Source organism: Bombus terrestris, chromosome 7 (genome assembly GCF_910591885.1).
Source record: "Bombus terrestris chromosome 7, iyBomTerr1.2, whole genome shotgun sequence".
Taxonomy (NCBI): Eukaryota; Metazoa; Arthropoda; class Insecta; order Hymenoptera; family Apidae; genus Bombus; species Bombus terrestris.
The window spans coordinates 17,183,838-17,202,334 of record NC_063275.1 but is presented as its reverse complement, the minus strand read 5'-3'; the positions used below and the strand labels follow the sequence as shown (position 1 = coordinate 17,202,334).

The window sequence follows — 18,497 nt, the reverse complement described above, 5'->3', positions numbered from 1 at the left end:
TGGGAGTCGAGGCATCCTTCTCGCCTCGGGGCCTGAATTCCAATTAGATTTCAATGAAAGGCACAGCCCAGAAGCTCGTGCTGCCCACTCGGCGCTGCTCATTCACAAATCCGATACTTTGCGTTACGTGACTACATGACCGCGGCTCTCTTCTACATACGTAGAAAACTACAGTCCCGTTCCGCGCCTCGAGACCTTGTCCGTTGACAACGTGTAGAAATTCAGCTGCAGTTCTAGGCAGCTGCCATTGTTCGGTCTCGAACTCTCCGCGTGTAACTTTCTCGTGTGTGTGACGTGATAATCGGAATCTACGATACGCGTTACATCGATCAAATCGGCACGTGTAATTGTTTCACCGTCGTCGTACATACCGTATACACTGTACGAGGTGTAGACCTCGATACGGACACAATAGGAGAACACTGCGCGAAGAGAACTTCGTTGCAAGAGGAAGCGATTAAACCCTTTGGTACTCGATCGGCCCGTTCTATTAATACGATATCGTTAGCCACGGAAACTTATAGCCAGTTTCGCAGTGTGGTATGCGTTCACCAGTTTCTAACCGGGTGGTACATAATGCGAGCACGGTCTTTGTAGAGCGTTGATGGCAGTGCAGTTAGCAGAGAGCAACGAGGACGGACTCTCTCGAGTAACTCTCTTGTGCGCGAGGTAGCACAACGCGTAGGTTCGTCCTTCTTTCTTGCTACGATGTATACGTTGCACTTTCACTTCGACATTGTGTCATTGACCACACAGCTGGAAGACCCTTCCTCGACGAATTCGAAGTACGAGCCACGAAACTCGAGCCACGAAGCTCGTCTTCGACTTCGTCGAACTGGTCGCTACCATGTTCGTTTAAAAATATTTGAGATTCTCGGTAATCACGGCAACCAAGTATGGAGACCGTAGTCGTTGACTTAAAGTTCAGAAACTAAGCATTTTGGAATGATCGAAGATAGTCAGGAACCGCTCGTTCGTAGAAACGAACTTTCGTTTTCGGTTTAGGCGAGACGATCAGAGAAAGTAACGATAACAAGCGGAAATTTCTTGTAAGTTGTGCAGCGTGTCGCGCGCGAACACGTGTGCCAGAAGTTAGAGTCGCATGCCAAGGGTCACGCGAATCGCGTCTCGAGGAACCGCGTCTATCGTTCCTAGCTATCTGTTAAGCGGATGTACAAGAGTTACAAGAAGATTTGCTCGCTTGCCAATTATGGGATGATCGCTCTTCGCATTTTTTTCACTTCTGGGCGTGGCGTGACTCCGAGAGCTGGCACCTACTTAGGTTAACGACACCGAAACGTGTCACGGCAATTCATTAGCGTAATGAGACAAACGCAGCGACAACTACTATCCGTGCAAGGCTGCGCGTTTATCGTTCTTTTGAGCCGCTTCGTTTACTGGGAACTTCATCTTCCAGTATACTCGCTGTTCCACGATTCAACGCGAATACGAATTCGTCGAAATGTTTCTTTCATCCTTATACTTACGTTACCAGGAATAGCTGCGCTGATAAAGAGTGCTAAGTTGTCTGGCCAGGGTAATAGTTTATATTGCTCCCACCATCGCTTCACGACCAGACTCACGTAAAATCCCAGCACGAACGACATCGGTATCGATTCACTGGAGTTTCCAAAGTAGTACCTGATCTTTTCGAAGATTCTGTAACAGATAATTGTCACGAATCCTTATTGAATGTAAATTATCACCTGTTATCTTCCACGTGTGTTCTTTCCTCCTGAACGAATAGTTTAGAAAGAACTGTACTACCCATTCGAGCAATTAACGAAACATGTTTCGCGAGACGAATCGAATGTTCACAAATTATGCGTGTCTACGGTTAAATATTTGTTTAGTAATACACGTGGCGGAATTCTTGTATCGCCTCGCTTACAAGTGGAGCAAGGTTGAGGTGATACCGTCATCGAACGAGATACCACTACCGGTCTTATGTACAGGTAATTCCTGTTAAATGGGAATTTCCATCGAGATTTCACAACTGCTCGCGAAAATCTGTTAGCGACTGGTCCTATCTATCTTAAGCACTCGACGTAACCGATGATGAGATTCGATATTCATTGGAACTTCTTAACGTTCGATGCTACATATGTACATTTTACGTTTGCGAATTTATCATGTTTTGCTTTTGTACAAGAGTTATATATACGAAAGTCAAAGAGTTTAGCTTGCAATTAGAGCATTGTAAGGTTAATGCACTTCTAGATTTCATTCATTGCTTTGGTTATCATTTAATTCCAAATTCTATTTACTCCCCGATAGATAGATAAGCGAAGAAATTCAATAAATTCTAAACGAATTATCAGGCAATTTAGAAGGATCTAATAATTCCATTAAGAAGGTCAGAAAAATCCTAAAAGAAATTATCAATTTTTTTTGTAAAAAGTCCATAAAAATTACAAAATATGAAATATCAGTAAACGATATATAAAAGGATTTCAACGATTATTTATAAATTTTAGTCTTAAATAGATTAAAAACTGTCGAAAACACGCTGTTAAGAGAAAAAAGTTTTATATTTCAGTAGTAACACTAAAAATTCCACTAAGAAGCTATAATTTATCGCTGAAGATCCTTGATATATACGATGAGGCAAGCCTTTATTTCGAATTGGCGGATCCTTCCTATGATCGTTGGGTCTGCTGGACCCTAAGCCATCCACGAACCGGCCCTACAGTTCTAAATTTAGACCATGCGAATCGAAGCGGCTCAAAGAAGGGTCCTTTTTAACATCCGCCAGCCTCGTGCATCGTGCTCCTTCGCTTCTTTTTTTATCCCGACGTAAATAACAGGTTACGTTTTTATGCGTTTTTTAATACGAAGCCCGGACGAGTCGACACATTCCATGGCGTATTATACAAAACGCACGCCTCGTAAGGGAGGAACAATTTTATTTACGATACATGCAATTTAACTACACGCGATATACGTATGTCTGGAACAGAAACGTTAAAATGTTCTCTCTTATGGACACGGTTCTCGTCGATCGTTGTAACGTTATGACGTTTATAGCCACGGTCGGTGAATTTTCCCGAGAATCGTGATTTCTATACGATGGTGACTCTGGAGAGACACCATCTCTATTTAAATTAATTGAAATATTGGCTTTTTTTGCCGCTATTGACGGCCGTTTCTTTTTACCAGCGATTTTCATGCGTTTATCGTGGTCATCGTAAAGTGTCCTGCAAGAGAGAACCGACGAATGCGAAACGCGACGATAAAAAGAAAATGAAAGATGAGAGGGGTTAACTAACCGCGTTCTGAACAAAGGAGCCAACAGTGTTAATATCCATAAAACGGTACTGTCGATGTTAACCGACGAAATATAATGTCGATTGACGCGTGCAAGACTTTGTTGCTCGACCAAGGTCGATGTCGCGTGGGTTTCAGGGCGTAAACTTGGCGGTTATGGTAGCCGATACACCACTCTGTTTCATCCACTCCGTTTTTCTCCAGATAGAACCGCGATGAAGGGGTCTTTGTCTGCGAATTACTATTCTTTTTTTTTTCAATTCAAAGGATCCATGTCATTGCCATTTGTGAAACTTTGTGGAAGGTTTTGCGAAAGGAACAGAGAGAAAGATTTCGTTTCTTTGTTTTTATCGGTGCGTCTTAACTTCAAGGAGATAGGCTGCGTTATCGCGAGGCGCTATTCTCGACCGGTTAAGGCGTCAACCTTCGGCTCGTGGAGGAAACTTCACCGCGAGAAGATATTCAAATGAACGTATTCATGTACTCACACCCGCTGCTGCTCGTTCAGCCCATATCGATATGTAAAATTGATGAGGTAGTAGACGAACAGGTAGGCCAACAATTCCCGCCAGATTAGCTTGTAAACGGACCCCCGCCATCTGTGAAGAAGAAAAAGAAAAAGAGCTCTGATGAAACGAAGCTTATTATGTAGGTACTTACATAATCGTCACTTTCATGTAATAATCGTATTAAGTATTGACGTCGTATTCTCATCGCTCAACAAATTTATGCACATGGATTTAGATAAGTACGTTTCTCTTTTACGAGCACTATTCTCATTTTACTTATTTCACTTTGCAAAACGCAATGCAAAAACTCACGCTCCTTGGCTCGTGCCCAAAGTTCAAAGTTTTGTGTCGATAGGTCGTATCTCGTTTAATAATCTCGATGATGCAGCACTTTAGAAAAGGAACTCGTGTAGAATGTGATTGGTTTTGATAGAAATGCAGCAGTAGCGTGCAAAAACAAAACGAAATGAGTCTCCTTTTCGATGTTCAACGATTATGATGAAATAGGTATGAGGCGAGTGGCGCTTTCGATAGCTGCCATTTTGCTCGTTCAGAAATTAGATTGTAAAGAGTGGAATGTTGTCGTGCGATCATTTCGACGATAACGATAGGGGTCAATCGACGTTGGACACACGCCATTCGGGAACTGTTAAATCCCAGTGAAATGTGTGTCAGGGTTAGACCGATTTTACGAGCTTCGAGAGTACATTGAATTCGCAATATTTTCGTGTCGAAACACTTCACGCATGTGATCCCAATGCTTTACATTGCAAGTGCACGCTTCTGGATTCATTGTTATTCGTGTATTTTATGGCGTCATTATTGGTTGGGAACGTCGTTGAGAGATATAATTGCGGCAGGCACGTTGAAATCATCGAAGGACGGTTATATCGAAGGTTTCGTCAATACCAATCGCGAAGCGACAATGACTTTAAATTCAAATCCCGCAACTGTAGATAGCACGATGAAACGTAGTGCAAACGAGGCCAAAGTGAAAAGCTGTGGATTATCGACGGCCGTTTCTGTTGTTGTATCTATAATACATTGTTTGGCTGTTGGCTGTAAGTAAACACGTTGACCATGTTTATTTATCGATCGTCAAAAACCTTTTGTATCATAAAATTGTGGTAGGAAATTCTAATATGAAAAAGAATTGTATTTATGCATAAATACAATTCACAAAGGGGAACACAGTTTATTGGCATTGAAATGGCTATGGAGAAAGAAAGCTATGTAAAACCATCTCGGATATCCGGTGCATTGAAAGTACTTTATCCTAGTGTATTCACAAGACCGTAACAAGCGGTAGCGTTCAATCGTGGTTTTCTAATCGTCGACTGGCACACAAGAAGATTCTCAGGAATTGTTTTTCTATCGAGATCTTGCTGGAACATTTTATTTCTTGTCCACGTCGAGTCATCGATCGTTGTAAGAGATTGTACAAACAACGTACGAAATTTGCCTGTGAGCGTTATGGATGAAGTTCCTGGAACAAGTTTTTTCAATGATGAGATCTTCTCATAAATAGCATCAAATTAATATTTTCGGAAATCCCACAGGGAAAAGAAGGAATGATACGTTATAAACGAGTGAAAGTATAGCGGTACATATCTTGCCACGTGCGAATACGTCAAATTCCAACGTTTCTCAAACACGTTTCGAAACACCATAAACAATATTAACGCGCTATTCCGTGTACTCGTATAGGACTCTTCTTCCCTGTTTCTCAATAATTTTCGTGGAGAATCGCGACGAAACCGCGACGTGGCTACAGCAGACAACGAAATCGTTGCGTAACTCCTCGCGCGGAAACTTTGTTGCTAGATGAGAAAAATCGCGGTGTCTATGAATATCGAGTTATTTCTTTATTTGTATGTCAGTAGGTCATGGTAGAGAAGCATTGTCCCACACCATTCATACGATACGCGACCGCACGCCCGTGAAACCCCCACGTGTGTAAGTGCGTGGCGTTGCACGCGTTACGCGACGTTTCTACGTACGTTCGCGAGCCATTACGCCGACACGCGAGCCAAAACGATTGCGCGTCATCGTCGGCCTATTGACTACGGATCGATCTTCTACGATATTTACGAGATTTATCAGGAATGTGGAATACCACCGCTTTATGTGAGAATAGTTAGACGCACCGTTAACGACCTGCGAAGGCAGTAAACACATTCATTAACGAGCACAATGATCGATTCATTTGACAAAGAAACAACAATACAGCAGTTAAGTTGTTTTTTCTCCAATTAATCGTTTCGCTAGGCGAACCTTTTCATTATTGTGATTTAACGAACTCGTCTCCTGTCTCTGATTTGCCCCACTCGGATAAATTGTACAGACTCATGAAATAACTGGGTAAATTAGTTTTTTGCAAATCATTCGTCGATTGTAAGATCGATACGTAGATCGTTTCCGATATATCCGTTGGATCGTGTAGATCAACATCCACACGATCCAGGAAGATCTTCCACCGAACAATTTATGAAATAATACGTAATGATGTACAAGGATGAGTGTAATTAAGTGGTCGACCCGATGGCGCTGCATATCTAATGGCGCCGTCAAAGATAATGTACATTGCGTCATCGACCGGCTGCGATTTACATAAATTTGTATGTTGGATCGCATCTTCATCCAGCGATACTTTACGGAGCAGCGTACAAACATCGCGAACCATTGCTGAAGCTGTTTTCCCATTCGCACGACTCGCATAATTTTCTACGAATTAGATATATAGTTGTTCCACGTGATCCATGACTGCGTGATCCGTCTATCACTATAAAAACAGCTCGGTTCACGTAACTTTAAGTCACGTTTAACTATCTAACGTTTAACATTACAAATATTTTTATTGCTCTACAAATCTCACATGAAACTTCGAATACTGATGATTTTCATCGAAACGAATAGTCTTTGAATCGCACGTATACAGAGTACATCAAACCTTAATACTCATCGTGTGAAAGGTACGCTTTTCCAATAATTTCAAACTCGACCTCCCCAAAAAACTGTTCATTCTTTTCTTTTTCTATACTGCTCACGAGTTGTAATTTTAGATTAAAACATAAAAATAATTGGAATTACTCCGCTTATACCTATCCGTCAATACGGATGTGGAGAGTAGTACGCGCCTCGTAAATTTCCTGTGTAATAAATTCAGATTCCCTGCCGGGCGACAGACATTTTTTATTGGCATCAGAAGATTCCACCAGAATGGAGATAGAAGCGAAGAAGACGTTGATGCAGGTCGTAAAGATTGACGTTCGAAGCGAAAAGTTAACGATGTACGCGCGTGGTCGAGCTAAAGCGTATATATTCATCCCCGAGTGAATGGACAAGGGTTGTCTCATAGCAGACCAGATGTCGAGCATTTATGCACGATCGTTATAACATAATGCCGTACCGGTGATTTAGCCTGGCGCAAAAGTATTTCCTTTTTCGTCCTTTCTCCGCTGGCTCATGGTTGTCGCGGTTTCAGAACACGAAATCAGCCGTAGCGCGGTTAAACCTCGCGTGTTTCTGTAACTCCGAATAGAGTTTAAACCGCTGTTGCTTACCTCTGATTGCCGTGCTGCAAATGCCACGGACAAGACGCGTTCGCGGTATGATCTTAATCATTCACTCCGGTTTCCATCGATGCGCGAAGTTTCTTCACATTTCCAGTGTTTACGTAACAACTGTTTAACACCGCGAGAGAAATTTGGAGCGATGTTTCTATGTTGTTATTACACTTTATGTTCGCGGTAATTGTTTTTGTCGCTTCGAAAACAAAACAGTTAAGAGACGGAAAGCAATTTATCGATAGTTTCGCATGCAAACTTTTTCTATAATTAGCCGATGATTTTCGAGGAAGGTTAATACAAATACCGGTCGGAGACGGCCAAAGACGCGTAGGAAGTGACTGGTGCGTTATAACTGCTTTCGTAGCACCGCGGAATGCTAAATATTGCTGAAACGTGAGTCACCATCGCATTTGCTCCGCTAAATAGCCAACAATACTCTCTACCTTCGCTAAGTCGATTATCTATCGTAGCTGCGCTACCATGGGCACGAACTGTGCGACAGCGTTCGCGAAACGATCTAGATCGCGATCTCTGTAATGCCGCCAGACGGTCGCCACATTTTCACAGCGTAACAAGACGGTAATAAACTTTGGTTAATTTACGCGATCCGTATTATAACGTATATCTCGCTGCGAGACTTCGTGCGTCGTTTGACACGTTAAAGGCGAAACAGCTGCACCTTCCTAGCATAGCGTAAACGCGGCAATTCCGTCAGGTTACGAAATAATTACACGTGGAACATCATCTTAGAAACGTAACCAGAAAAACGTTTCTTCGCTCTCAAATAATTTTACTGGCAATTTTAGAACAGTGGATCGATTCGTTTCTCAATTGCTTTACCACACGAGAAACGTTTATCGAGAATCGACGTGGTACGCCACTTTTGTTATCAGGCTGTGAATATTTTTGGAAATGCGTATTTTTATGAATATAGATACCCTCAAATCTTCTATAAATGGGTAAAAATCCGCAATCTATTTATTACCGATACAAAGACGCTGGACATCGTACACGAGCGATGTCGCGTGTTCTAGCGCACGGAAGGCACTTTAGATGAACGAGGAAAGGCAAGACGATAAAACAACAACACTATACAACGAAGTTGCTCCGGTAAGAGGGAAATAAGGAGCTTGATCCACGCTCCTGGATGGCGTAAAGTAACGGTCCACCGGTCAAGGCTCGCCAAGGCCTTTTATCGTTCTTGTCGACCAGACTACATTATACTTCTCTCTACGATTTTGTTTCTTAGGTTCTCGTTTCTCTCCATCTTTCCGGATTCTTAGTGCACTTCGCTGAATTCACACGAGCGTACGTTTTTGCAGCGCTCTCGAGCAAGAGTTACATCACTCTGATTTACCAAAACGGCTCGTTCGTGCGATACGAAAGCGGAAGTGAAATAATAATCACGACATGGATGCTGAAACATAGTCGAATCTCCTGTTCCATCTTTTCTAGGTTGTACGTGCTTTACAAGCGTTAGTGAATTATTTATGAATGACCGCGGGAACTTGCCTTATTGTTTGTTTTCTTATTCAAAGAAGTTGATGGGTACTAGGGTTCTTTCAATGACATAATCCATCCATTTAGATTCTTCTTGCTGGGTGTTGAAAAAAGATTTCTTTGACATTTGAGACCAATTGGATAGACCAAAGGGATGTGGTAAAATGCGCTTTTGAAAATTTCCCGCTACGGAGCGTGCAATGGGAAATGAGACGTAACATCAAAATTGCATTCTCATATATAGACGTTATAATCTGGTACGCTATTTGTTTTTCGAACCGATGGATTCTTTATTCTAAAGTTGGTGATTTCAACTACGTATTTAGAATTCGTCATGATCACACCGCAATACATCAAGCCATCGATGAAGAGATATCCGTTTCCTCTTGCGTTTTTCATGGTCACGGTCATTGAAGCCTACACGTACCTTCTCTACGCCCTCCAAATGCTTCGATAAACATCTTAATCGCATTTTTTATGTTTGAAACTGCATAAATACTTCTGAGAAAGAAATTACCCAGCTTCATTTTATTAGAAGGATATCCTAACAGAACGCTGTACAGAGTGCACAGAAAAATCTGTTGGAAACAGTGTTGCATAATTAGCTTTCAGACGGCTGAATCACGAGATTAAAAATGTATTTCCTGCAATCTTTACCACGGTGTATCGGTGAGTGCAAGGTTCACCCGTTGTTAGATCCGATCGAAATGTATTTTACGATAGTTCCTTGCTCCGATCCGTTTACCCGACATTGAAGGATAGGTCTCCATTGAATTATGCTAACGTCTGCTAAAACGAGCATTGCAAACGGATTCTCTTGTTCTAGAGGCTAAAGTACGCTTAAGCGCTTCTATAAACGCTTCGTTTGTAAGAAGCTCGAAGCTTCTGGTCGAGCAAGAAAGGAACGTAGAGGAAACGAGCCTCTCGGGATATAGTAGACGAGCCAACTACGGTTCCGTGAGGTGGAATGCGATAACTAGTCGAACTCCTCGCGACTCGTCGACTCTATCTTTTTTATTTATCCGTTCGAAGATCTTTTTTTCCATTTGTTGGAAGACAATAACCGAGAAAGGTGGATCCACGACGATGAACAGTGGCTCGCTGAACGATCCTTGGCTGGGCAGAAGCACCACCTTCTTCGAGGCGTTTCCAATGATTTATGGATCGTTGAAATCGCAGCTCAATGCATGATTTATGGAGTTCTCATCGTGATGGCCGTTTGAGAGAAATATGAATTGTGTTCGGAGCCGATTTACTCGAACCTTTGAACGAGCCAGACGTGACCGCTTTGAAATATGCGGAGTTATTCATTGAAAGTTCAAGTGGAAAGGAATTCGAAAGATGCAAGAACTTTTGCGATTGTTTGTCAACGTACCTTTATTCTATACAGAATTTCTTATTAATAAATAACGGATTAGCATTTTGGTAATAAGTTAGAATAGACAGACTCGTGTATTTTTATCACTGTACGAGATCAGAATCTGAAAAGTGACTTCAAGTGTAGCGAGTGATTCAACGCTGCGATCTTGTACCAGGAAGAGAACTCATCCGCCTACGAACATTGCGGTCGGTCTCGTAACGAGAACGAATCTCGATAAGTATTGTTACGAAAGCTAACTCGGAACAGGTGGTCGAAGAACCGATATTGACATGAAGCTGTGGATTAGCGAATAATATAGATGTATTTCGATCTTCTCGCTGTTAACTCAGCATCACTATATCACCAGTGACAGATACTGATTTGCGTCTGTAATCACACACGATTGTCTTCGACAATAACAAAAACATCGTTGCATGCAAACGTCAACGCGTGCATGCAGGTATTGGCAATAGCTTTTAAACGTGTTTTCTAATTTGACAACTGAGTTATTAGATTTTCAAATGCATTGATTTCATAATTATGTAGGAACTTGCTTGCACTCGGTAAATATGAAAAGAGGAGAATCGATCTTTCCCAGCAAATGCAAAGTAACTCTCGAGAAATAAGATTATCCTATTTTCAATTCTGATGGATTGGGTCTTTCCCATTGTGTGGCTGCGTCGAGAACAGATGCATAATGCGCGATATCTCGAGATCATCATCTCTAAAGATACAAGCAGATTCGATAGCAGAATTCCGAAAGAAAAAAAAACACGGTTTCGACGTAATTTCCTCCATCAGAAGACGCTGGCTATAATCCCATGAAAGCAATTGCGGAAGTACGCGGCATGGCCAGTTTACATAAGCGCGGCGGACGATTAGCATCGACCATTTGGTTGCTAATTAATCGCATTGTGAGGAAGAACGCTGATTCGACTGTTGAAAATTACGCTCCGCTGGGCTACAAGACATGTGCAGTTGCTAGAGAATCACGCGAGAAACGCAAACCATCCTACTGTTTGCATTACTAACGAGTTTATGCCATTTGATGAACGTTTCTCGATTAATTCCAGAAAGGTAAATCAAACCGGCTAGTCGTAAAAGGAAACGATTCTGTAGATTACGATTTACGATCTCGAGTGTCGATGATGTGATCAAAGAATAAAGACTTGCTGTCTTTCTGTTAATGGGTAAGTGTCATCAGTTCCAAACAATTCGAAGAATTTCTGGAGTGAATTGATCGCCTGATTATCATAAGTGGTTCCTAAGTGGTAGTTGACCGCTGGTCAAACACTTATTCGGCATTACAAAACACCTTCGAAAAATGTCTAGTAATAGAGTACTCAAACATTGACGGTTTATTATGCCGACAATGTCAAGAGGAATGTATTTCTTACCAGATACTCGTACTAAATTCTTTTTCCCTATTATAGAATGGAACGACACATTCTCTTCCCGTTCTTCAGACCATGAGAATAATTAAATCGCATATTGACTAGTGTTTAGATGAGCGTTATACATACCGATGAGTTTGATTGACAGTGACACAGTTACGAGCAACCTTGTATCTCGAACCGAGGTGCGAGAAGTGCGTCGATTATGCGTGGAAGGTACTCGCGGGTATTGCGTGTGTGTCACCTGCCTTTGGCTGCTTCAGCTCATGCTATTCGTGCCAAACATCCAACGTTCGTATCATGTCTTTTATCGTCGTTCGAACAGAAGAAAAATATTACACTGATCAATTTTTCCTTTCTGATTATCATTTATCAATACTTCGAACGATTAACGAATTTCTTAATCGTAGAGAAAATACGAGTTTATTTTGTTTATTGATGAGCTCGATACGTACTCGCTTTTCGAGGATCTTCCTGTTTATTTTATTTTAAGGAAACGTGGAGTCGAATAAATGCCAGACGCAAGGTCAATTCTGGGAACGATCAGGTGGTTCGTCGATATTCATGGGATGACTCACGAATTCGTCTCTCCATTTGACTTACTGATTTTCAGGAGGTTCGACGGAGACTGAATATTTTCTTAATCGTTATTTTTATTTCTACACGTTCATCTTTATATAGGGGTCTCAATACTGGTACAAAGCAGGTTGTTACATTTCTTGTTGAGGACAACGAAACGTAAATAGTGTGGAAGCGTCTCTGTCAGATATGCGAGATTATATCTTAGCTCGTACGTATTTCGCAAGAGTTACTTTGCAAGTGTTTTAGTTAAAACAAGTGGCGCCTCTTTTTCTTTATGAGGACAGAGAAAGACAGAAGTTTCTCCTCGGTCTCGCGACTTTTCCAACGACCTCGTTTTGCATCTGTCGATCAAATGAAAATCATTTGACTCGTTCTGAAAAGCCTCATCGGCATATTGATCGGTCAGTAGTCTCCTTCACCTTTCGGCAAGAAAATCATCATCAAGGCAACAAATTGTAATTGATTCCTCGCTCTAAGCAAGATAATACCAATGCGGGCAACAAGGACGCAAGGCTACAAAACGTTGCATAACTAACGCCGGTCACGCTCCACGGAGTGATGCTCCCCGTTCGTCCTCACTTTGGCAAACTTCTCGGTCGCTTCCTTGATATCGATGCTTCCGTGCACGTGAAATTGGCCCTCTGTCCAAACAATAGAGATTCTCGTTCCTCTATTCTATGCGTCGTAATTTGAAAACATAAATTTCTATAGGAACGTCCGACTTGAAGAAGAAATGAATCCAGTACTAAGTTTATACATAATTAATACAATAGTAGGCTATGCAATAGAACAGTCGTGGATATGGATAAAAGTAAAATTTAGATAATGGAACATAGCAATTTTATAAACATAACAACGGTTTCTCACATAAGACCAGATTTACTAAGCAATCTTGATCCTTCTATGTCAGGAAAATTCTCAGAAGACAATAAAAATCTCTCCCTTGAATAGAAAATATAATATTCTGTTCATAGAATGAACTGTTTAATAATATTAACCTGAAACAGCTATCATCGATAATACCAGGAACTCCATATCCTTGAGAAAACGCGGATTCCTTGAACATTTGAAATATGAAAGATCCGACTAAGTAAATCAGAATCCACGAGCCATCCAATTGCATCCAAAGGGCAATACGGATCCGAAGGCAGGCGGGTGCTGGTGAAATTCACTGCCGAAGAGCAGAAGATACGACCGGTAAGCCTCGGTCACGCTGTGATCTCGGGGACGGTTTCACATTTTAATTAGTAAACGAACAAAGCTGAGTGCCCGTCACACGTCTGGCAGTAAAACGTTTATTTCGCCATTGCTCCTCGCAAAGGAGCTTCGCTCGTCCCTGTGTCGTGTCGTTTAACCCGCGTACGAGTACTCTTTTGCGGCCCGATCAAGGACCAATGGAAACTTTTCACGAGTGCCTTCGCGGAAGAGAAAACGAGTTCCCTGTTTTTGTCCCGCGCCTGTAACCGCCCGAAAAACGCCTATCCCCTCTTGCAAGCATTGAGATGCAGATCAGATAAATCGCAGGACTTTCTTAAGTCAAAGTGCAACATACGAAAGTAAATTTTAATGAAATAACACTTATGAAATATCTCTTATGAAAGAAATATTTGTGCCGCTGTTAATAGTCTTAGAAATTGTGAAAATACGCTACTTCTTGATACAATAGTTTTCTGACTTATCAAAGCTTGTAAATTAATGTAGATATCGAGTATCTCGCGGTAAAAAAAAAGAAGCGAATAGAAAAATGGGTTGTTGTAGTGACTTCTAGATAATTGACGTCAGCTATAGAAGTCGGTAATAGGTATTTTGCAACACAAAAGAATTGAAAAGTTTGTAATCAATTTTTAAGCCAGCATCTGACACTGTAAATCGTTAGACTAAATTGTTTCTTCTTAGACGTGTTCAGTTTCTTCCAGGAAATGATCAAGCAAGTGCACATACAATCCTTGCTGATGAGGGAAAATAAACGGTCGCGAGTAGAAGTGCATGGAAACAATTAAACAGTTCTTATACGTGTAAGATTTTTACACTTATTCTCGCTCATTCTTTGCGTTTCTACTTGCCGAAGGGCAAACAAAAATTTAACTTCAACTTAGCAAATATTACCAGAATTTAATTTATTTTGCAAGTCTCAAAACGCACAAACTATTAAGGAAATTGCTCCAGGATGATCCTGGAAAGAAGGAAGGAAATTCTGGTCCACCCGATGTTTCTAGGAGGTTCGATAGCGCATTCGCATAAGTACAAACATACTCGCAAGCAATCCGGTGCACGTACACACACCTGTACTGTGGCGTGCGAGAAACGCGCGCGCGTCCGCGCTTAGTACCCGCTGCAGTCCGCGGAAGACAAGAGAGGTGAACGAAATGTGTGTCATACGCTAGGAGCGTGTGTGCGGTGCGCGGTCTGTGTCTCATTGTCATTCGGCGTAGTGCGAATGCAACAACGTTCGTGCACCCGGTTCGATGCAGCCTCGTGAAAGAAACGAAGACGGCGCGAGGCAGCGTTAAATTCGCGAGAGAGGCGCGCACCACTCGACACAACTCAACACGACAGGACACGACAGGACGGTGTGTCGTCGCGACACACGAGCACGAACGTGACCAATCGGTAGCGTCGTTTCGACGCGCCGCCGACCACCGATGCGCGCCGCTGCAATACGGACTAACCGATCCCGGCTTTTTGCATTCTTATGAGACGCTCCTGATCGTCCAATTTGAGAGACAATGGCCTAGTTCCCCGAGCTCGCGCCATTGCACGATTCCTCACGGTCGCCGATCGAAGAAAGTTGTCGCGTTCGGCTGTTCGATCGTCGCCGATCGTTGTCGTCTCGGTATTTAGACTCCAAGTAATTTCATATTTGCAAAGAATTTTAGCATAATTTGTAACGTTTACAAATGTATACGAGCGATGGATTATCGGTAGGAATTCTCTCTTTTCGTGTTTTATCGCCATTCGCGCGATTCGAGTTATCAGCATCGGATGGAAAATATTTTCCACGTGAAATCAGACAGAGTTTCTCGCTGTACGTCTTTTTACAGATAATTCTACGTGGTAATGCTTTCGTAAAGTAAGTGCGCTCGGTGTTTCGTTCGGTATGCTAAATTGATTTCACTCCGTTAGAAATTCTATTTCCGAGTTGGCGCCGGCGATGAGGGATCGAGAAGAACCGCGGCGAACGAGAAATATGACGAGTCATTTGAAATCAGGCAAGAATTCCTGGATTTCACTTTTTCGCGAGCTTGCAGACGAATATCATCATCCTGCCGCTTTATCTTGGTCAGTCTTCCGTGCACCGTGAAAACCGTTCTTGCTTTCACGCGTGCGATTCGCTGCCATAGTTCTTCCGTTCACGCGCTAGGCCTATTTAGCGCGCGTGATCGGCGCAACTGTTACGCGTCCATGTGTATACAGGTATACATACTGGTGGTTCTATATCGATGCTCGGATTCTAAACCTGGCAAAACATCAGAAAAATAAACACCCGCGAACTTCTACCGTTGCCTATCGCGTCTATCGTAGTGGTTGGTTTAACTTCTTCTAGCTCATAATCTACACGCGAACGCACTATTTCTAACCGTCAATCAGAAATCGACTTAATGACCACGCTTCTAACCTCATAACAGATCGGCAAGCCTCGAGAATTCATACGGTTAATGATTACCATCCCAGCGGAGAATCAGCCGCGATTTTCTATTCCTGGATAGTGGATTTGTATTTATAGATCGTTCTGGACTCTCCTGGGTATTTATAGATCTTCGATCGCGTCATTCTCTTTGGTTGCCCAGTCCGGTAGGCGGATAGGAAAGCTGGTATGAACTGTTCCGGAAGACTTACACGAGAAAAAGAAGCTTCTCGCATGCCGGTTCCATCTCGACTAGCGTGAAACTCTACGATATCAGGAACCGTATATTGAAACTGCAAGATTTTCTGTATGCCTGCCTCTTTACTACCATTCCTTGTCTTTTTGCCTCTCTATTACGTGATATTTTTATAGTCAAGGCGTATCGGTAGATGAGTACGTACGATCGAAGAACATTTGCAGTATACACACGATGAAATAAAAGGTAAAATGGCACAACCTTGAGGTACACAGCAGAAGTCTCCCTGTTCTTTGGGTTTGTTCAACACGTTCGCCTCGCAAGCCAACGGTATAATCTATTGCGAAAATGATTTAGCTGCCAGTATGTAAATCAGCATGCAACGATACACGGTACGTCAAGTACCTTGGCTGAAAATACAATACTTATTCAAAAGAGAAAAATCGAATACAAATATTGGAATTGCACAGCGATATCGAAACAATTAGCTTTTGGAAATTGTACTTATTCGTGAACGTTCTGAGCTTGCTAAGCTCGCTGGTAAATTACAGCTAACTACACGGCAATATCTCCTCTGAATCGAGCATGAAATACCTACAGATTGCATTCCTAGAGATACCAGCGGTGACACTGCGGTATCGTTTTGCGTGCGCTATCACGAAAGTGTTTTCTATTTCTGGAAGTTGCTGGTTATTTATAGATAGTTGGCGGTCGTCGCTATTACTCTGCGTGCAAGGAGTGTGTCGCGCGGCGTGTAACGAGCCTAGGAAAGCGAGATCTTACGTGAAAGCCGTTAAGGCCGTTTTCAAGCTGGCGCCCACAGTCCGGAGAGAAACCGAGATCAACCGAGGATCCACCAACGTCGCGGTTCTAAAGGTCGTGGAAATGTCAATAAACGAGCTTCGGCAAGGACGTTGCAAATCGTATGCAACGATATTCCGACTACGATTATGCGTTTTCACGAACAATCACGAGCGAGGAATTCGCGATGCGATTTTGCGTCGACAGAATTTACCTTGCGTCACGAAATTTTTATTAATGTCTTTGATTAATGCCCGGTAGATTATTTCAACCGCAGAAAATTATAGAAAATTATAGATTTTTTCACCTGTCGATTATTAAGTCGAGTCGTGTTGTTATCATGTAGAAAGATATTTCCGCGTAACTGATGTAAAATCCGGACAAGATACTAAACGGAGAAACTGATTTTACTCGTGATTCTACACGTGCATCACGTGCTTCTTCCGTCAGTCTATTGACAGTCTTAGGTTTGCGTTTCGCGCGTTCACAAATGTAGCTATGTCGATACCGTTGAACGGATACTATTTAATCAAGTGATTCTGTGCGTCTGTTGTCCCATTCTGAGAACTCGTGGCTAGCACGATGTTTAGACTTCGACAGGTAGACAAACCCGTCTTTAACTGTACAGATGATCATTGAACATTTACATAAGATTCATTGTATAACATATAATTTAGCGCCATTGGATCTACGCGAGCATTGATGTTACCGAGTTCTGAGCAAAGTTGTGTAATGAATGGATGGTTTTCCTAAACGGAAATTAAGTCGACCATCGACGATAAATAATATTTAAAAGATTGTAACAACATCGTGTTGACACGAGAAATTTACATAAATAAGTTAAAAAAGAAAAAAAAAACGAAACTTTGAACAAGTCTATATTCATATCGAGTACGGTTAGATGAATCAGTATCTAGATAATATAATACAATTGAACGGTACACAATAAACGTGGCACGACATAGGAGTATTCAAATACTACCGTTTCATTTGGTCGTAAGCGACAACTGGAACGAAAATCCCGTGACAGAAGAGTACAGAAACAGCGTACCGATATTCCACGTAACGTTCGAGTCGTTACGGCTAAAATCAATGTATCGACGACCTTATTTCCTTAAAACGTACAGGCAAGCGTTGACCGAGCACCATTTCTGTGCTAGCGGGTTTTACGTGCTCCGCTACTGTGATTCATATAACCGTACGTTCTGAGGGAAAAAAATCAGGACAATTTCTGTTTCGACGCGTACCAGCCTGTTCCACGACCATCTAACGTATCGCTCGTAAAGATAGCGAATCGATCGAACGACAAATATAAAAAAACGAGGAAAATAGAACAACGATCAGAAAAGTCTATACGTTATTGGTTTTCCTTATTTTCTACACGTGCGTTTACAGAATCCTTGTCCAAGGACTCGGCTGGCCTCTCCTTCTTCTCCTCCTATGCAGCCGGGCTCTAAATCGAGAACACAGTACATCGAGTCGAAAGTTAAACGTTGCACAACGATCCACTGGTCACAATATCGCAATATCTTCGTCTTACATGGTATGCCGACTATGTAAACTATCTAGAAGCGTGCTCCAGTATCTTGGAACGCTTGGCTCGGGCGCACGCGTGTCGAAAGTATTGCTCGCTTTGCTATTTTCATATGTTTCTGCTCAAAATACGAATCACGAATCGTAACAATTTTGCAAGT

General features: G+C 42.1%; 1 protein-coding gene across 4 annotated transcripts in view; it reads right to left on the bottom strand.

The window, feature by feature from the left end:
- Positions 1–18,497, bottom strand: part of LOC100649883 — a 41,300-nt gene that overhangs the window by 21,841 nt on the left and 962 nt on the right. The window contains exons 2-3 of one of the 4 annotated variants that reach the window (XM_003396725.4): positions 3,756–3,866; positions 1,488–1,659 (exon numbers count right to left, since the gene is read on the bottom strand). In XM_003396725.4, coding sequence (XP_003396773.1) covers positions 1,488–1,659; positions 3,756–3,866 — 283 coding nt within the window. Of the gene's footprint in view, positions 1–1,487; positions 1,660–3,755; positions 3,867–7,339; positions 7,654–18,497 lie in introns of those variants that run through there. The other 3 variants (XM_048406996.1, XM_048406994.1, XM_048406995.1) reach the window with 3 other exon arrangements.